Source organism: Pezoporus occidentalis, unplaced genomic scaffold, assembly GCF_034315485.1.
Source record: "Pezoporus occidentalis ecotype Australia unplaced genomic scaffold, CSIRO_AGI_Poc_V1 ctg7, whole genome shotgun sequence".
In the NCBI taxonomy this organism is placed as follows: Eukaryota; Metazoa; Chordata; class Aves; order Psittaciformes; family Psittacidae; genus Pezoporus; species Pezoporus occidentalis.
This window is the reverse complement of record NW_026916052.1, coordinates 7,357,215-7,375,785: the sequence shown is the minus strand read 5'-3', so window position 1 is coordinate 7,375,785 and position 18,571 is coordinate 7,357,215. Positions and strand designations below refer to the sequence as shown.

Below are 18,571 nucleotides of genomic sequence, written 5' to 3'. Positions count from 1 at the left end.
GTTACTTGGGAAAAGAGACCAACACCTGCTTCACTACAACCTCCTTTCAGGTAGTTGTAGAGAATCGTAGGGTCTCTCCCAAGTCTCCTCTCCATGCTACGCAAACCCAGTTCCCTCAGCTGCTCCTTATCGAACTTGTGCTCCAGACCCTGCATCAGCTTTCTTGTTCTTCTCTGAATATGCTCCAGCACCTCAATGTCTCTCTTTTAGTGAGGGGCTCAAAACTGAACACAGTATTTCAGATTCAGCCTCACTTGTGCCGAATACAGGGGGACGATAACTTCCCTGGTCCTGCTGGCCACACTATTTCTGATAGAGGCCAGGATGCTGTTGGCCTTGGCCACCTGGGCACAAAATGGCGCATGTTCAGCCATCTGTTGATCAACACCCTCAGGTCCTTTCCCACTAAGCCACTTTCCAGCTACTCTTCCCCAAACTGTAGTGTTGCATGGTGCAAAGGACTGTTGTGACTCAAGTGCAGGACCTTGCACTTCACCTGTTGAACCTCAAAAGGCTCAGTCCATCAATTCAGCCTGTCCAGATCCCCTATAGAGCCTTCCTACCCTCAAGAAGATCAACAGTTCCACCCAGCTTGGTGTCATCTGCAAACTTACAGAGGGTGCCCACAATCCCCTTGTCCAAATCATTAAAAAAGGATATTAAACAAAACTGGCCCCAGTAATGAGCCCTGGGGAGCACTGCTTGTGACTAGCCACCAACTGGATTTAACTCCATTCACCACCACTCCTAGGGCTTGGCCATCCAGTCAGTTCCTTTACCCAGTGAACAGCACACCCATCCAAGCCATGAATGCTGTGGGAAACAGTGTCAAAGGCTTTACTAAAGTCTCGGAAGACAAAATCCACAGCATTTCCCTCATCCACTAAGTGGGTCACCTTGTCATAGATGGGGATCAGATTAGTCAAGCAGGACATGCCTTTCACAAACCCATGCTGACTGGGCCTGATCACCTGATTGTCCTGTATGTGCCACGTGATGGCAGTAAAGGTGATCTGCTCTTCTCTGGCACCAAAATCATCCTGACAGGCCTGTAGTTCCCTGGATCCTCCTTCCAGCCCTTCTTATAGAAAGGCATCACATTTGCTAACCTCTATTAAACGAGGAACTCTCCAATTAGCCAGGACTGCTGATAAATTAGATGGTGAGCACTTCTGCCAGCTTCCTCAGTACCCTTGGGTGAATCCTATCTGGCCCCATAGACTTGTATGCGTCTAAGTGGTGTAGCAGGTCACTGACTTGGATTATGGGGCCTTCACTCTGCTCCTCTTCCCTGTCTTCCAGCTCAGGGGGCTGGGTACCCCAAGAACAACTGGTCTTACTATTAAAGACTGAGGCAAAGAAGGCATCAAATACCTCAGCTTTTTCCACATCCTTTGTCACTGTGTTTCCCCCTTCATCCAATAAAGGATGGAAATTCACCTTTGTGAATGTATTTATAGAAACATTTTCTCTTATATTTTATGAGAGTAGACAGATTAAGTTCTACTTGGGCTTTGGCCCTTCCAATTTTCTCCCTGCCAACAACCAACCTTACAACATCCTTCTTGCCCTCCTGAGTTGCTTGTCCCTTCTTCCAAAGGTCATAAACTCTTTTTTTAACCGAGTTTCAGCCAAAACTCTCTGCTCAGCCAGGCCAGTCATCTCCCCATTGGCTCATCTTTTGGCACATGGGGCCAGCCTGCTCCCACGTCTTTAAGACGTCCTTATTGAAGAATGTCCACCCTTTCTGGACTCCTCTGCCCTTCAGGAGTGCCTCCCATCAGACTTTGTGTACCTGAAACAGGTCAAAGTCTGCTCTCTGGAAGTCCAAGGCAGCAGTTCTGATGACCCCCCTCTTACTTCACGAAGAATCATCCATAAACTCTATAATTTTGTGATCATTATGCCCAAGTTGGCCTCCAACTGTCACATCACCCACAAGTCCTCTATTCACAAATGACAGGTCCAGCCATACACCTTCCCCAGTTGGCTCACTCACCAGCTGTGACAGGAAGTTATCTTCCACACACTCCAGGAACCTCCTAGACCATTTCCTCTCTGGTGTATTGCATTTCCAATAGACATCTGGTAAGTTGAAGTGTCCCACAAAAACAAGGGTTAGCTATTACAAGACTTCTCCCAGATGCTTATAGAGTACTTTGTCTGCCTCCATTCAGGTTGGGTGGTTTATAACAGACTGCGACCATGATGTCTGCCTTGCTGGCCTTCCTCCAATTCTTATCCATAAACAACCCTATCGTCATTATCATTAAGGTCTAAACAGTTAAAACACTCCCTAACATACATGGCCACCCCACCATCTCTCCTTCCTTGCATGTCCTTTCTGAAAGATCTATAGCCACCCACTGCAGCACTCCAGTTGTGTGAGTAATCCCACCATGTTTCCGTGATTGCATCTATGTCATAGCCTTCCTGCTGCACAACAGCTTCCAGCTCCTTCATTTGTTGCCTATGATGTGTGCACTGGTGTAGATGTACTTCAGTTGGGCTATTGATCCCACCACCTTTATGGGGGAAGAAGTCCCAACTCCTACATGACCATTCTCAGGCACTTCCATGGTTTCTAACATGTCAGTAATCCTGGCATCTTTGCTGCTGCATGGATCTCCAACCCCTCCCTTGAGTGAGATGGCAGACTGAAGAACCTTGCAAGCACACTGTCCCTCAAACATTTGCCTGCCATACCCAAGGCTTATTTCTGCCTGGTTTTATCCCTTTTACCCCTAGAATCTAGTTTAAATCTACTAACGTATTAAAATGTGCAAGAACTACTGTGTTCACATAGCTTTCGGTCCCATATCAAAACCTATAAAAACTGCTCACACCTATATTTAAAGTCATACTCAGTTTTTCCAACAGCCAGCTTCAAGATAAACAGCTTTTAAATAAAATTTAGGTTTCCTAGCATATAGAACAGACAGAGTTAAAAATTATTACATGTGCTTGGCAATTTTTTATGAGAAACTAAAAGCCAAGTAGTTAACAACTAACAACTAACTACAACAACAAACTCATAATGGTTTTCTGCCTTGTTTACCCTGCCAAGGAATAAAAACTATGGCCTCTTTTGGAAATGCACAGATTTTGATGCCAATACACTGAGCCGCTCAGTATAATGTTTATGTTTTGCCAAGGTAGAAAGACCACCCATATCAATGACATAAAACTCAAAGACAGCAGAAGATGAACAGACAAAGCGGCAGGTTCAGTTTTAAAGAACACACAAATTTTGCTAATACAACTGACTTCATCTCAGAAAAAAAGGGTTACTAAAATTAAAGAGCTTTTTTATCACTGCTGGGTCAGATCAACCAAAGATGCAGAAGAGTAAAGTGAATCCTGGCAGGGAGTGTATTAACGCGCTTTTGGTCTAAATGCTGAAGAACACCTCCCTGCTCAGAACATGCCTATGTCTTGACCGCAAGTTCTTGGTGTCCAGTGGGTCTGTTTTAAAGAGATACTTAGCCTACAACTTGAAGAAACTAAATGCTACTGATGTGTTTAAATGCTTATACAGTAGCTAGGCTGTCCATCACTAAGAAGGTGGTAAGTCCTAGGACTAGAATGTTACAAAAAGGAAAAGGGAATAGCACAGGAGAGTTCAGGGACCTATCACCAAGACCACATCTCTATTTACACAACAGAGCAACACACAGACACCAGAGTCAGTATCTCCCCCAGCCATTGCACCAAGCATGGAGTGGAAAAGCAGAGAATCCACAACACAATCATCACAGTCATCCTGTCTCAGGGTCATAACAGACCTGTCCTTTTATTATGAAACACTTGTGTGAATAAAGCTCTATCTGTTGGGGCTATGCTACTTCCAACCCTACAGAAAGCCAAGTCAGAAGCGCAGCTCCTCCTTCCCTCACAGCTTGCTGCATACACCTCTGTTTGAGGAGCTGGGACTCCACCATCCCTGTGGACAACCATGCTGCCCACAGCAGCATGATGCTGACTTGACATCAAGTACCCCTGCATTCTCTCCCTTCTGCACACATCACTGAGGACTGGCAGCACAAGGAGGTGGGTATGTGTGGCGGATGGGTGTCAAAGACAAAACAAAACAGGAAGATCCCTTTACAAAAGAAAAAAAACATGCCACATGTGGAATACAAATGTAAATGATTAATAGTTTGGGCTGAACAACAGGTTTGCCTGAAATCCCTGTTGACTTCTAGGTTTTCTGAAGCTTACTTCCTTCTAATTTCCAACAATAACCAAAAACTCTTCTAAGGCTTGGTTCTGCAAACAATTACAAACCAGTAAGTTCTGCTGCACAGAATCCAACTGCAGCTAGCAAGACAATCTCAGTGGCTACAATACCTTGCAAGAGTAAAAGCGAGCACAGAATTGCTGCTTCATGTGGTTTTCTCCTTCTCCACTATAAATGAATAGGTCTCTGTCTCTCAGCACTTTCAGCCCATTCCCTCTGAGCATTTTCAATGGGTACTCCAGAGGTATCATATTAAAGAAAAATATTTAGAAGTAGCATCAATGTTAACATTGTCTATTCCCTCCACTCACCCCCCGAAATTCTCTACCCTATCCCACTGAGGACAGTGCAGGGGACTTAGGAAGTGGCTGTAAGGTGTTTAGCTGTCTGCTGGGTGAAACTGGGCTGACCAAGTGAAAAACAACAGCATTTAGTATCTTCATTTAATAAAAGTTCAAGCTGCAAAATACTGAGTTTGGACACATGCTTGTGACACTGTTAAAAGCACTGGTGGTGTCTGCAGTGGCTGCAGGGTACAGCTGGATGTCACAACAAAGCCATTCTGTCTGCCTGCTGCAGCCAAGCACAATCAGTCCCAGTTCCTTCAGCCCTAAATCATCTTCACCTTCACCCTTTTCTCCTACCCCAGTCATCTCTCCTTTCTTCACTGTATTAGTTAAGGCAGGAGAGAGAGAAGGGGGTCTCTGAAACAGGCCAAAACAGAGCAGACAGGCACCAGAACAGATGCAGGAGATAGGATGGCATATGCAAGATTTTCTTTTCAGTAGCAGTGGACGCAAGATCAGCTTAGTAAGGTATTGGTAGATACCTAAAGCTTGCATAGAAACTTCATGGAGTATAAAATCAAAGAGCATTAAATATAAAACACCACCGGAGCATAAATTCCCTAAGCTACAAAATGCTGGAGTCTGGGATGCCACTTAGGAATCTCTCTGGACGCTTGTCTTTTTAACTCCTTTTCCCAGCCATCATCCCTCAGGATAATGGGTCCTACATTCCTAGTTGTGCTGTCACACCAAACCCTGAAGCTTCGCACAGTGCAAACTCACATAAGGCAGCACAAAGGCAGGCCAAGCTACACTCCAATCAGGAAACCAATTGTGCATAATTTTCAATTTAAAATGGATTAAGATTAATCTCAACTGGTTGCCCCAACAGGGAAATGCACTGCTTTGGTGGGTAAAGACATCTATGCAAATGACAGCACATGGGAACTATTTCTTCCTGGAGCAGTTTCTGGGAAGTAAAACCACATTACTCAAGTACAAAAGTACATTACTCAAGACTGAAATAGTTTAAAAAAATAAAAATAGGAAAAAAATTAAAAAGCACATAGCAAAAAAAACCCCCAAACAACTGAGAAATGACTGTAAGCGTCTAAAAAAACCTAAAAATTATTTTCAGTTAGTGCAGCACAGTAATTGTTCAACATTTATGCTTCTACACGGTGGTTTTCTTATGCATAGGGAGCAATATAAAAAAATAAAACATGATCCTGATTACCTTGGGAAACTATTAAAAAAAAATGATAAAAGCTAATGAGATTCAATCCAATCACACAGCACCAATGTAAAACAGGACATTTTTGACCTTGTAGGTCCCTATTAGTTTGTACAGAAATAATCCTTTAATTTTCTACAACAGAGCTTTCTGAAGCACCACTTGATCCTCTAAAACACAGTTTTATTTAAAGAACTGTAGCCATTCGGCTTACAAAATTAGATAGGCTATACTCAGAAACACCTCTATAACAAGCACACAGAAGAGAGAATGTTTTTGGCATGTACATCTGCCTGCTAGGACAGGTTTCCCTACATCTCCAGTTGCCTTATGCTATCCGCCAGCTCTGTTCTCAAGTCTTAGACATTATGGTAGAATTGTTCCTCAGTGATCAGGAGCCAACAGCCATTTTGGCAATATGCAGGGCCTGTAATGTTTAGGTTCATTTTTCTCCAGTTTTAAGAATCCTTTCTTATTTAAGTAGACTGTCATTGTTTTAATTTGAAAATGACTAGAGTGGTGCCTAAATGTCCAGGAAATGCAGAGTCCAAAGGAAAGGCCACAAGATGTTTTAGGTTCACACAGTCCAAGGTCAAGACTTGACAGCAGCCAGCAGCAAAGTTGGAAGAGAACGCTGCAGATATGCCAAAATGAAGTATTAGTCTGCTTTCTTAGGAGAAGAAACTCTTATCTAAATTCCTTGTAGGCAGGGAATGTCATCACCACCAAATAATTAAGTCAAGCTGTCTTAGGAGCGATGCTTGAATCATCCCCATGAGCTGACAGGGGAGACAAAAACCACCCTGAAAACAAATGCACATGTACTCCTAGCCTAACTTAATAGTGTATTTAACCATGACTAAGTCATTCCTCCCCCATCTCGTACTAGCTATAACCTGGTTAATGCTTTCACTTGAGATGACAGCTCTTTCATTCTGAGAGACAGAGACTACATCATTCAAACTCTAGCTGTGGGTTTGTAAGACTACACTGGAGAAAGCAAAGTCTACGATTTACTGGGAAAGAATCTCAGAACAGCTCATCCTTCTGCAGCACAATGAACCGTAATAGTTATCTAGCAAGCACACAGAAATAAACAACTGTAATGACCTCCTCAGGTTAAAGTAATAGCTCCATCAGCTATAACTGCAATGCTTTTAACACTTCCATGAACGCTCCAGCAATCCTGTCTCTGTATTCCGTACTTGCACTGCACTGCTTTACGTTCACCTCTCTAATTCTAGAGAGGGAAATTTGAGCAAGAATTTGTTGTGGGGTGTTTTTCCTGCATTTAAGAAGAGGAAGTTTATTTTAAATGCTAAAGAAAACTCACCCCCAAGACCCCAAATCTTTCACAAAAGTTCCAACCACAGAGAAAGTCGATTTCAAAGTTGTGATTAAGGATTACGATGGCATTCTCCTTCCCGTACTTGGAGTAACTTTGTGGGTCAGTGTAGAGAGTGCAATTGGTGCCTGACCACCATTCCAGTAACATCACCATCTCTGGAAAAAAGAACAAGAAATATATGAATGTACATCGTATATTCAAAGCCACAAGTTAGTAACATGTTAAAAAGCATCAGTCATTTCAACCAGCACATAGCAAGAAAGGGCTGTAACGAAGTTGAAATGCTGAACATAAATCAGACAGTCACACATCTTGGTACAGCAAGGCAGGGACAGAGGAGAGAAGGAAAATAAGGATATTGCAGGGAAAGAAGGAGCAGAAAATTTCCACAGTGATACTGAGGAAAAGGAGTTCCATTTATTTGAAACCTGCAAATTCAATGCTTCAAAAATCAGTAATTTGCATTCAAAATTCAAATTATCAAAAGACATGTAAAATTATCATTCACTAGTACAACAAAATTAGATGAAGAACAGAAAAAGCTTTTAGAAGGAAGAAACGCAACTATTCCTGCCATATACAAGTCACCATGCTCCTCTAAAAACTGTACAGTTTTAGACCACAGAGCAGTTCGGACACGACATCTGCAACCCGCTCTGTTACATGTACACCTTATGCATCATCCTGGTAACTTGTCAGAAGCAACTGTCGTACGACCTCCTACAACTGATGCGCTCTACATTTGGCAGGGGTGCATCAATCCTCTAGAGCAAAGCCAATAGCTCAGACTGGACGAAGAACTTCCATGCCCAGACCAAAGGTAAGGTGAGTGGCTGGCAAAGTGTGTAGAACCAAGGATAGTTATTAATAGCATAACTATCAGCATATCCTTTAGTTGATGCACGGATGAAGTAAACTGGCGGATGGGAGGGAGGGAACAGGGAAGGAGAGAAAACAGGGAAATGACTGTTAAATATCTCAAAGCCACTCTGGATTTACATGCAGATTTGCAAAAACCTAACTGTAAGAAATGATAAAAGGACTGGGAGGACAGTGAGAGCTGTTTAAAACACAGGTGTACTTAGAAGCTGGAGTGTGGTTTCTCAGCAATTTCCTAGTGACTATCATATAACTGTCACCTTCCTATTTGCTTGTCCCACTATCAAGCACAGGCAAGAAGTAGGCTTTCACAGAATCACAGAATGGAATGGGTTGGAAGGGATCTTCCTTGTTTAGAGACAAGGATGCCATGTAGAAGAGTGTCAAATGCTTTGTACAAGCCCAGGCAGACGACATCATTTGCTATTCCCTTATCTACCAATGCTGTAGCCCCGTCACGGAAGGCCACCAAATTTGTTCGGCAGGACTTGCCCTGAGTGAAGCCATGTTTGCTGTCACCAGTCGCCTCCTTATTTTCCATGTGCCTTGGCATAGTTTCCAGGAGAACCTGCTCCATGATCTTGACAGGCACAGAGATGAGACTGACTGGTCTGTGGTTCCCTGGGTCTTCAATTTTCCCTTTTTTAAAAATGGGGATTATGTTTCCCCTTTTCCAGTCAGTGGGAACTTCACCTGACTGCCATGACTGCTCAAATATTACGGACAGTGGGTTAGCCACTTTATCTGCAGTTCCCTCAGGACCCACAGATGCATTTCATCAGGTCTCATTGACTTGTGCACCTTCAGGTTCCTTAGATGATCTTGAACCTGATCCTCTCCTATAGTGGCCAGTTCTTCATTCTCCCAGTCCCTGCCTTTGCTTTCTGTGACTAGGGCAGTGTGGCTGGAACACTTGCTGGTGATGACAGAGGCAAAAAAGTCATTGAGTACCATAATCTTCTCCATGTTCCAGGTAACCAGGCCTCCTCTTTCCTTTTGGAGACAGCCCATCTTTTCTGTAATCTTCCTTTTATCACCAATGTATCTACAGAAGCTTTACTTGTTGCCCTTGATGTCCCCGGACATAATTCTATCAGGGTTTTATTTTTCCTAACATATGCCTATCTGCTCAGACAATTTCTCTGCATTCCTCCCATGCTGCTTGTCCTTGCTTCTACCTTCTGTAGGTATCCTTTTTATGCTGGAGTTTGTTCAGGAGCTTCTTGATCATCCACACAGGCCTTCTAGCATTCCTACCCAACTTACTCCTTGTCAGGATGCATCAGTCCCGAGCTTGGAGGAGGTGATCCTTGACTACTAACCAGTTTTCTTGGGACTCTCTTCCCTCCAGGGCTTTATCCCATAGTATTCCACCAAGCAGATCCCTCAGGAGGACAAAGTGTACTCTTCTGAGGTCCAGGGCAGGGAGCTTAATGCGCACACTCCTTACCACCCTAAATGTCTTGAATTCTACCATTTCATAGTCACTGAAACTAAGACTGCCCTCCAGCTTCACATTTTCCACCAGCCACTCCTTGTTGGTGAGTACAAGGTCCAGCATAGCACCTTTCCTCACTAGCTCCTCTATCACTTGGAGGAAGAAGTTATCATCAATATATTCTAGGAACCTGCTGGATTGCTTATGCCCTTCAACAGTGTGGTTGAAGTCACGCATGAGGACCAGAGCTTGTTAATGTGAGGCTGCTCCTATCTGTATAGAGCCTCATCCACTCGGTTCTCCTGGTCAGGCAGCATGTAGCAGACCCTCACTATAATATCACTTGTCCCTCCCCTCCCTTTAATCCTGACCCATAAGCTCTTGGTCAGATTGTCATCCATCCCCAGGCAGAGCTCCATCTGGTCATGACATAGAGGGTGACACCCCCTCTTCATCTTACCCATCTGTCCTTCCTCAAAAGCCTGTATCTCTCCATTACAACACTCCAGTCATAAGAGCCATCCCATCATGTCTCCATGATGCCAATAAGATCATAGCCCTGCAGGTGTGTGCATGTCTCTGCCTCCTCTTGTTTATTCCCCATGCTACATGCGTTTGCACAGGGGCATTTCAGTTGGGCCCCCAGTGAACCCAACTGACTGGCCAGAGGGGCAGGAATTCCTTTGTGCTGCTCTTCAGGTGCTCTCCTTCTGAGCTGTGATCCCTCTCCAGGCTCTGGGCATCTCTTGCTGGCTCTGGCACCAAACTGGTAGGAGTGGGATGGATTGAGGTTTCTGCCCCCCGGTCGCTTAAGTTTAAAGCCCTCTTCAATGGCTTGGCAAGCCTATGACCAAAGATGCAATTCCTCTTCCCTGACAGATGTACCCCAGTAGACCAGGTGTCTCAAAGCAAGTCCCATGGCCTAAGTAGCTGAAACCCTGGCTGTGGCACCAGTCCTATAACTTTGTATTGGTTTTGCTTTTAACTATAAGCCTGACGACAAGACTTGTCAATCAAACCTTTATTTATTGAAGTCCTTCCAGTCTGGGGTATGGAGTTTGAGGTGAGTCAGTAAAGCCAATAAGCTTGGAGAGCTCTATCTCCATGGAGATAGAAAAAGAAAATCTAAAAGCAGTGGCTCTCCTCAAGCAACCTCTGTCCTGAGCTGGGGGTCCATGGGACTAAATCTGTCAAGATGGAAAAGGAGTTAAGAGACATGTTTGCCTCATGTCAAAGCTACCAGGAAACTTCCGCACCAAAGCAAAGGTCTAATGTGAGAAGCTGTTCTTTGCTAAGTGAAACATATCTCCTTCTCAGAGCCTATCTGTGCCATCTGAATGTCTCTGCTGGAAGGATATCTGAGATGCTCCAAAAGCACCAGAAAACCTCATTCTCCTCAGGGAAGATCAAAACCAGACCAGCCTTTGAACCTTTCAGTCTTGGTTCCCTACTGGCCTCGACTAGTGACCGAAAACAGAAAACAGCTAGGAACAAGTCACCTACACTTTCAAGGCATCATCAGTGAAATTAATTGGCTGAAGATTTTGTATGGCATCGTGCTGTACACTGGAGAATAGGCATTAGTGATACGAATAAATTTTATCTTACAGTCTTACAGTCAGGCTAATAATAATCTATTCAAATAACATTACGTTAATATGATAAAACCATGTTTATAGTCAGATAAATGACTGACTTGTCCATCCATCTGCTTATTTCTAACCAGTGCAGGTAAGTACTACCATGGCTGGAGTACATAATATTCAATACATGCTATTAGGCATCAAAACAATAGTCTGAGATGCAGAGGGAGACCTAAACTGCCATATGTTATTCGAACGACAACTTCACTGGTTGGAAACTGACTTCCCAACAAAAGCCAAAAGATGGCCATATCTCAGCAAGAGAGCTGTGGATATCTCCACAGAAATCACAGAATCACAGAATAGTTACGGTTGGAAAGGACCTTAAGATCATCTAGTTCCAACCCCCCTGTCATGGGCAGGGACACCTCACACTAAACCATGTCACCCAAGGTTCTGTCCAACCTGGCCTTGAACACTGCCAGGGATGAAGCATTCACAACTTCCTTGGGCAATCCATTCCAGTGCCTCACTACCCTTACAGTAAAGAATTTCCTCCTTATATCCAATCTAAACTTCCCCTGTTTAAGTTTTAACCCGTTACCCCTTGTCCTGTCACTACAGTCCCTAATGAATAGTCCTTCCCCAGCAACGTACATACACGGTTGTGCTTCTGGACTTTCCCTGCTAAGATCTGCTCCTTATGACACACATTCACAATTTTACATCTTTCCAAGCATGTATTAAGATTTGCATTGGACATAAAAGCTCTCCACTCCCAAAACACAGAAAAATTGAATAAAGATTGGGGGGAAAAAAAAAACCTAACCCAAACACAGTCATTTGCAAACTACAGAATCTACAGTCATATCACAATCACAGAAAAGAAAGGAAGTTAGTGAAAGGATTAACTTGTCTTTTGCTTAAATGGGAACCTAACTAAGAGAAGAAATGACTGCCAGCTGGGATTTTCTCTTTTTTAGCCTCTACTGCCCTGAGACCTATTGCCTAATACAAACAAGTAGAGATGATGACTATCAGGCCAGCCCTTTTGAAGAAAAAGCCAAATTTATGCCAGAAAAAAAAACCAAAACAACACTTCAAAGCCATCCCTCTTCAAGTGTGCTGGTTTTATTTTTGCCTTTTGCTAATAAATTTCAACAAAGCTAACACTACATCACGAATCTCACTAGACAGGCATGACACATTCACCGAGCTCTTTCAGTCTCAAATACATTCCAAAAAAAGCATAGACAAAAATATTTCTGATACTTCAGGTTTCATATAAGCAGGATTTTTGTTTGAATAAATACTGCAGAAATAGGTCCCTGCCCATGGCTGGGGGGTTGGAACTAGATGATTTTAAGGTCCTTTCCAACGCAACCATTCTATGGTTCTGTGATTCTACTCCTGACCTTTCATGCCCATTGGTCAGCGATACGCTCAGGCAACTGCTGCAGAAACATAAAGCAGGCAGCGAACACCTCTGTATTAAATACAATAAATACAAACTTTCATCCTTTAAGTTCTTAGCCTGTTTCTTCCCCTCATATTCCCTACTCTTTCTTTCCCCTTCTTCCCTGCCTCCATCCTCTTTGTGGTTCTCAAGCAGTGATCAGCAGTATCAGTTTGCACTACTCTTGCATCATGTCCCCAGCTTACTTCCACCACTTGCCTCAGAAATTTATCACCCAGCAGCTTGCTGTGGTGGCTCAGCAGCACAAGGTCACTCATACACACCCTCCTTCCCACCTTCACAGTGTAAACAATCAGTGCAAGTTTCCTCCTCTTCATACACCAATCAGAATGTATAACTAAAAATCAATTTATAGAGGGAGAAAAAGGATTCTCCTGCTCCCAGTCAGGGCTGGTCCAAGATTTCTAAGCCTTCTCTCCACTCCCTTTCATGGGGTTTTGCAGTTTGAACATCATGACCAAGCTGGTAAATTCACATTCACCCATAAGGGTCGTAAGGGTCATAAGGGTTCCTACCTTTCAAAGCAACTCCTCCAGCGACACTTACACACATTTAAAAGGAAGGAGAAAACTCAAAAGAACTTGAAATTTCTTGTCACTGTTTTGAAGGCAGAGTCCTGCAGTACATTACAACTAGCTTCTGGAGAGGCTGATGGTAGGGAGAAAACATTCCTTCAAATGTCTAATACAGACAGTCTGCCTGCTTAAGAATTTTTGAGGTTTTCTAACTTTCTGGAACTAAAAACCCTGCACCCTGGAATACAGAATAGCTCCTACCTCCTGCGAGAGTAGACTGCTTCCTAGTCCTTCACTGCACGAACCTGAACTGCCTCAATGCCTCAACAGAACAAATAACGAATGAGAAAACATCTCCAAGGCAGACCTGAACTAGTTATATGAAAAACATTACAGGGAAGAAACAGAGAGTTCACTGATACGTGTTATTTCCCACCTCAAAGTTTTAAAAGAATGAGTCATTAAAACAGTTGACACTTAGAAGCTGTTAGTAATTCCTTTAGCTAGCTATTCTTGTTAAGCTATGGAAACATTTGTTTACAAGATTAACCATAAAATGCCTATTTTAAAGTGCAACTAAAAGCATTGTTATGTATTGTCTCTGTAAGTACAATAATTTTAAGATCTCAAGTAAGTATGTAAGCTGTTCTGAAGAGCAACAGAACTGTTTTCCTCTATGACATTCTTCATTTTGTTTAACCTATTTTTCAAGGCAACATCAAGAAAGAGAAAATTCTACTGAGAATATATGATACAAGTATAGTAAACTCTTCAGTTTAAAAAGCAAGACAAGTGGGCAAGCTGTGACCACCATCCCAAAGACTTGACAGGGTAAATGACTCTATGATGAATGGCTACATGATGGCCACATAGAACACTGGGGAAAGCCTTAAAAAAATGGCAACAAAAAAAAACCCAAACACAAGTAAAAATAAGGCTAAAGACAGACTGACAGACATTGCAGACTGGTCCATGCCTGTCTGTGGAAGAATGACTTACAGTAATAACTTACTATCTTTCCAAATTTTCAGACCACACCTACTAGGTGCACCTCCTAAACATTTTCCATAGAATGAGTTAAAGTCTACAGGTAACAAAGACTTTAATTCATTCTGTAGAAAACTAATTCTGTAACTAAGAAGCCACTCTGTAACCATGCAGCCACTCACTCACTCCTCTCCCCCCACCACCAGAAAAACAAAAGATTTCTCCCTGCATCCCTGGCCTACTTGTAGCTTTTATTATTTTTAAGCCTGCATATCTTTAAGAAATACTGTGCCTACCTATTAAACCCTTTCACTGTTAAGAAAGGTGCACTATGACCATTAGATTTATTATAAAGACCTCAGCATTCAGATCCTCATGAGTACTGGTTTTCAGCAGGAAAGAGATAACAACCCGAAACAAAGTCCAAAAGCTACCAGCTACAGCTTGCAAGCAATTCCAAAAATTTTTTCGGAAGTTACTGATGCTCTTACAAGTGAAGGTTGAGAAGAAGAAAGCACATACATCTGTCTTGGGCACACATGCATGTTTTCCATGTTGATGGATTCATACGAGTGGCTTCCACTTCCTCTCAAAGAAAGCCTAGTCTATAATATACTAAAACCAGTCAAAAGATAGCTGGAAAGAATGGTTATGAAGTTATGGTTTCTGTCACCTCCATGATGCCTGTGTATGTCCAACTAACATCAGTGCTCCACAAACTGTTCCCTGTCTTTCTCTGTCTTGTATTCCTACTTTTCCCAACTCCATAGGTACCAACCCTTCCTCCTTTCACAGGCTAATGGGTGAATAGATATGTTAACTCTTGAACAACTGTTCTCAATCTGAATTTAACCTGAAGATTGAAATTTCTCTTTTAAGCTTGAATAAGGCTTTCTGCATGCAAATCCTTTTCAGCTTTCCAGGTAAGTCAACTAGTCTAAGAACCAATACTTTTAACTGCAAATCATTTATATTACTCATTTTTCTTAATTCTGTCTTCAGCCACTCAGACAACATCATTCAAAACAGTAAAGCCTAGATACACTATGGCCTCCTGTTATTCATATGGGCAGGCATTATCTGCCATAGTACTTCATGATTCTATTATATGATTTTATGATGCCTAACAAATAGCACTTTACACAAGTAATCCCCACCACCCCCAGGAAAGCAGGTTGGACTCCAGATGTCAGTACTGATTTAACAGCACTAACCTACTCTTCTGTCTATCTTAAGCAACCAGCATCATCAACTATCTCAACTGCTATATGCAAATATTTCTAAAGCAAATTTTAATTGCAATATGATGGATTTATATACTATGCATCATCTTCTTGAAGTTTAACATAGGTTTCTGGCATGTACTTCAATAATATGTTCCGTTGAGGTGGCCTGTTAGGATGCAGTAGACATTCTGGAAAAGCGTGCTCACAGTCGTTCTGTCCCAGCTGCTATACAAGGTTTGTACTATGAAGTAGCCTTCCTGAATAAGAAATTTATACAAGGAGTATCAGGAAAAGTTTTGCTGTGTCCTTACTAGAAGGAAGCATTTTATCTCAGCAAGCAGGAGCTGAGGTCAGGTTTCCATGAATATTACATTATGCTTTTTATTAAATTATTCAGTGTATGATGTTCTCGAACCAGGAAGTCTAGTATATTCATCTGTACAAGTACTGAATGGTGTAAGAGATGAACTGGTGTAAGAGATGACTGGTGGGAGAGGAAACATGAAAAGACTGGGTAAGAAACAAGAGTTGTGAAGGGTTCTGTGATGATCAGTAATACAGTGTTTGATAGCCCTTATCAATTAGTTTAGCTTGGGCTTGCATATCAACTGCTTTCTGAAGAGGTAGCCAAACAGCTTTCATACTCTGGCACAGAGTCCCATCCTAGGACAAAATAAAATACTACCTGATCCATCACACATTCCTCTCCTGACATGCCTTCATCAGGTATTGGCTCTGTGTCATGACTTACTCAGGAGAGTGTGCAAGGACTAAATTTTGTGTCCCACTGAAGCTGTTGCAGCAACGACAGCTTGTTTGAGCAGTACATTTGAGGTTACTCCAGTTCTCATTTTGATGGCTAGGGTGGCATATTACTGTCTAAATCCCAAAACAGAAGCTTAAATGAGAACAAGGTGACCTATATTAAGCATAAGCAAGTGCCAGCTTAAATTGACAGACTCAAAAAATCAAATCCAATAATTATGCAGTGGTCACAAATCTGTTCCCAAACTTTACCGAATGCACAATCCTTGCAACCAGGCATTTGAATCTCTACAGTTTCTTTTCAAGCTCTTTCCTGATATCAGAAGAGCTAGGAGCAACTTGCTCTAAATAGAGGTTGAGAAGCTTTCAGAAGAAACATCAGCTATTTACAGTAATTAGAGCATGTACAGACAGAGGAAAGAAAAACAAATAATTGAGGATGCAAAACACACATAAAAAATATCACTGGGTAATATGAAAAAATTACAAATACTGTTAATCAGACAGAAACATCTGACATATTTATAAATTTTTTTCATGGTACAAGCCAAACCAGAACCTACCTGCTAGTACAGAAAAGGCTAGGAGAAATAAAGTAGATGTGCAAGCCAGGACTGCAACCTAAGTTTTAAACAAAGTAGATTTTTTGCTTCTTGTTCCTCAATAACTGAGGCCATGATATTTCTTTTTGTGAAAAGACAGCAGGAATAAGTCAGGTTAGTTTGGATTTAAGTGAATGGGAGAGGAGAGGAATGGATAAATAAGACATTTCACTGGGACAGACCCAGAAGTCAGATGGATGAGCCCCATGCTGCATTTAATTATAGAAGGGTTAGGGTTTTTTTTATTTTGTCTCACATTATTTGAGAAAAATATACATTATGGGTTAACCCCAGTCAGCACCTAAAGCCAAGGAGCTAGGAGGAGCTATGCTTCTGTACCAGCTATTTTTGAAGTAGCTCAACTCTGTCTTACATATGTTGCTAATATCTATTTCATTCAGGGTGCTGCGGGCCTCAGATCCTCTATACCCCCAGAGGTCTCCCCAAAGCATGGATCTCTCATGAAGGTCCTTTGACCCTGCTTTATTTTGAAATCAACTTTCAAAACCATCTAGAGTATTCTCTTCCCTTTCTCAAACACTTCCTCAGCTGTGTTGCCCCAAACTAAGTGTGACAAAGGACTGTTGTGGGTTAACCCCGATCAGCAGCTAAGCACCACACAGCCACTTCCTCACTCCCCACATCCCAAGTGGGACAGGGGAGAGAATATAAAAAGCAGATGCAAGAAAACTCATGGGCCCATATAACAAAAGTTTAACAAACAAAGAAAAGAGGAATTAGAAAAAAAGAGGAAAAAAACCCAAAGCAAGTAACACAAAAGCAATCACCTCCCACAGGCAAACTGATGCCCAGCCTTGTTTCCAAGAAATACCTGCCTTCAAAAAAAAAATGCCCTCCCCTCAGTTTTTACTGCGGTGCATGCCACTATATGATGGCCTTGGTCAGGTTGCATCCCCTCCCGATTTCTTGCAAACAACTTCTTGCCGGGGGAGAGCAGACAAGAATGGCAAAAAGAGAAAGCCTTGATGCTGTGCAAGCACTGTTCACCTATAGCCAAAACACCGCTGTGTTCCCAGCACTGGTTTAGTTACAGATCCAAAACACAGCACCATACAGACCAAGTACAATCAGAAAGAATTCATTCTTTATGATTAAATTCTTTCTTTGAATGGTGTGCAGACTAATGACTACATTTAATGATTTAGTCATTCAGTCATTCCTAGCCATTCCCACTTAACTAAACGTTTTTAGTTAAGTAAGAGTGCCCCAACAACAAAGCAAACATTTTTGCCCCCATATCACCAGTGAGAAAGCAACAAGGGAGACTGCTGGCAAGGGAGCAGTGCAAAAACAGAGGTACTGCAAAACTCTCAAACAAATTTCAACTCAGGGAGACCCAGATAACCTCCCAGAATACTGAATCAGAGAAGAAATGATGTTTTGTCAAAAAAATAGTTTCTGACTGAACATGGCACTGTGTTTTTAAAAATAGAAAAGAGCAGAAAGTACTAATAATTAGACTGGTAAGTAGATAAATGATCAGGCTAACTACAGATAGAGTAATCAGACCCCACAAGACTACACAGGAACAAAAACAAAACAAAATCACAGAGTTATTCAGAAGAGACGTCTGCAAGAGTCAGAATTCAGGAAAACAAACTCTGATTATTTTTTAGAGGAAGGTCTATTTGTCACTATCTCATAACTCTGATTTCACTGACAAAAGACAGACTTCAAATCTAACATCCTAGGCTATATTAAGCCATTCATTTAATGCAATAAAAGAAATTGCTATTAAACCAAAGGGAAACTGAAGATTAGTAAACAGCTGTAAAGACGGACCAAACTGAGAAGTGCGACTATCTGGTTTTGTTGTCTTTCTGGTCAATCTGGATAAACAAAGATCTCCTTGAAGTGTTTCTAAGGACTAAGACATTCAATGCAAATGAATAAATTTTGTGGATGATACGAAGTCAGAACACACTTTAAGAATTAGATGACCTTGAGAGGTAAGGTAGCAGAAATGGAA

General features: G+C 42.0%; 1 protein-coding gene across 5 annotated transcripts in view; it reads right to left on the bottom strand.

Annotated features, from left to right (window-relative positions):
- The window catches only part of AGPAT4 (1-acylglycerol-3-phosphate O-acyltransferase 4), an 84,073-nt gene that overhangs the window by 29,717 nt on the left and 35,785 nt on the right, over positions 1 to 18,571 (bottom strand). For all 5 annotated transcript variants that reach the window (XM_062641876.1, XM_062641877.1, XM_062641879.1 and 2 more), the window contains exon 3: positions 7,095 to 7,264. In XM_062641876.1, coding sequence (XP_062497860.1) covers positions 7,095 to 7,264 — 170 coding nt within the window. The remainder of the gene's footprint in view (positions 1 to 7,094; positions 7,265 to 18,571) is intronic.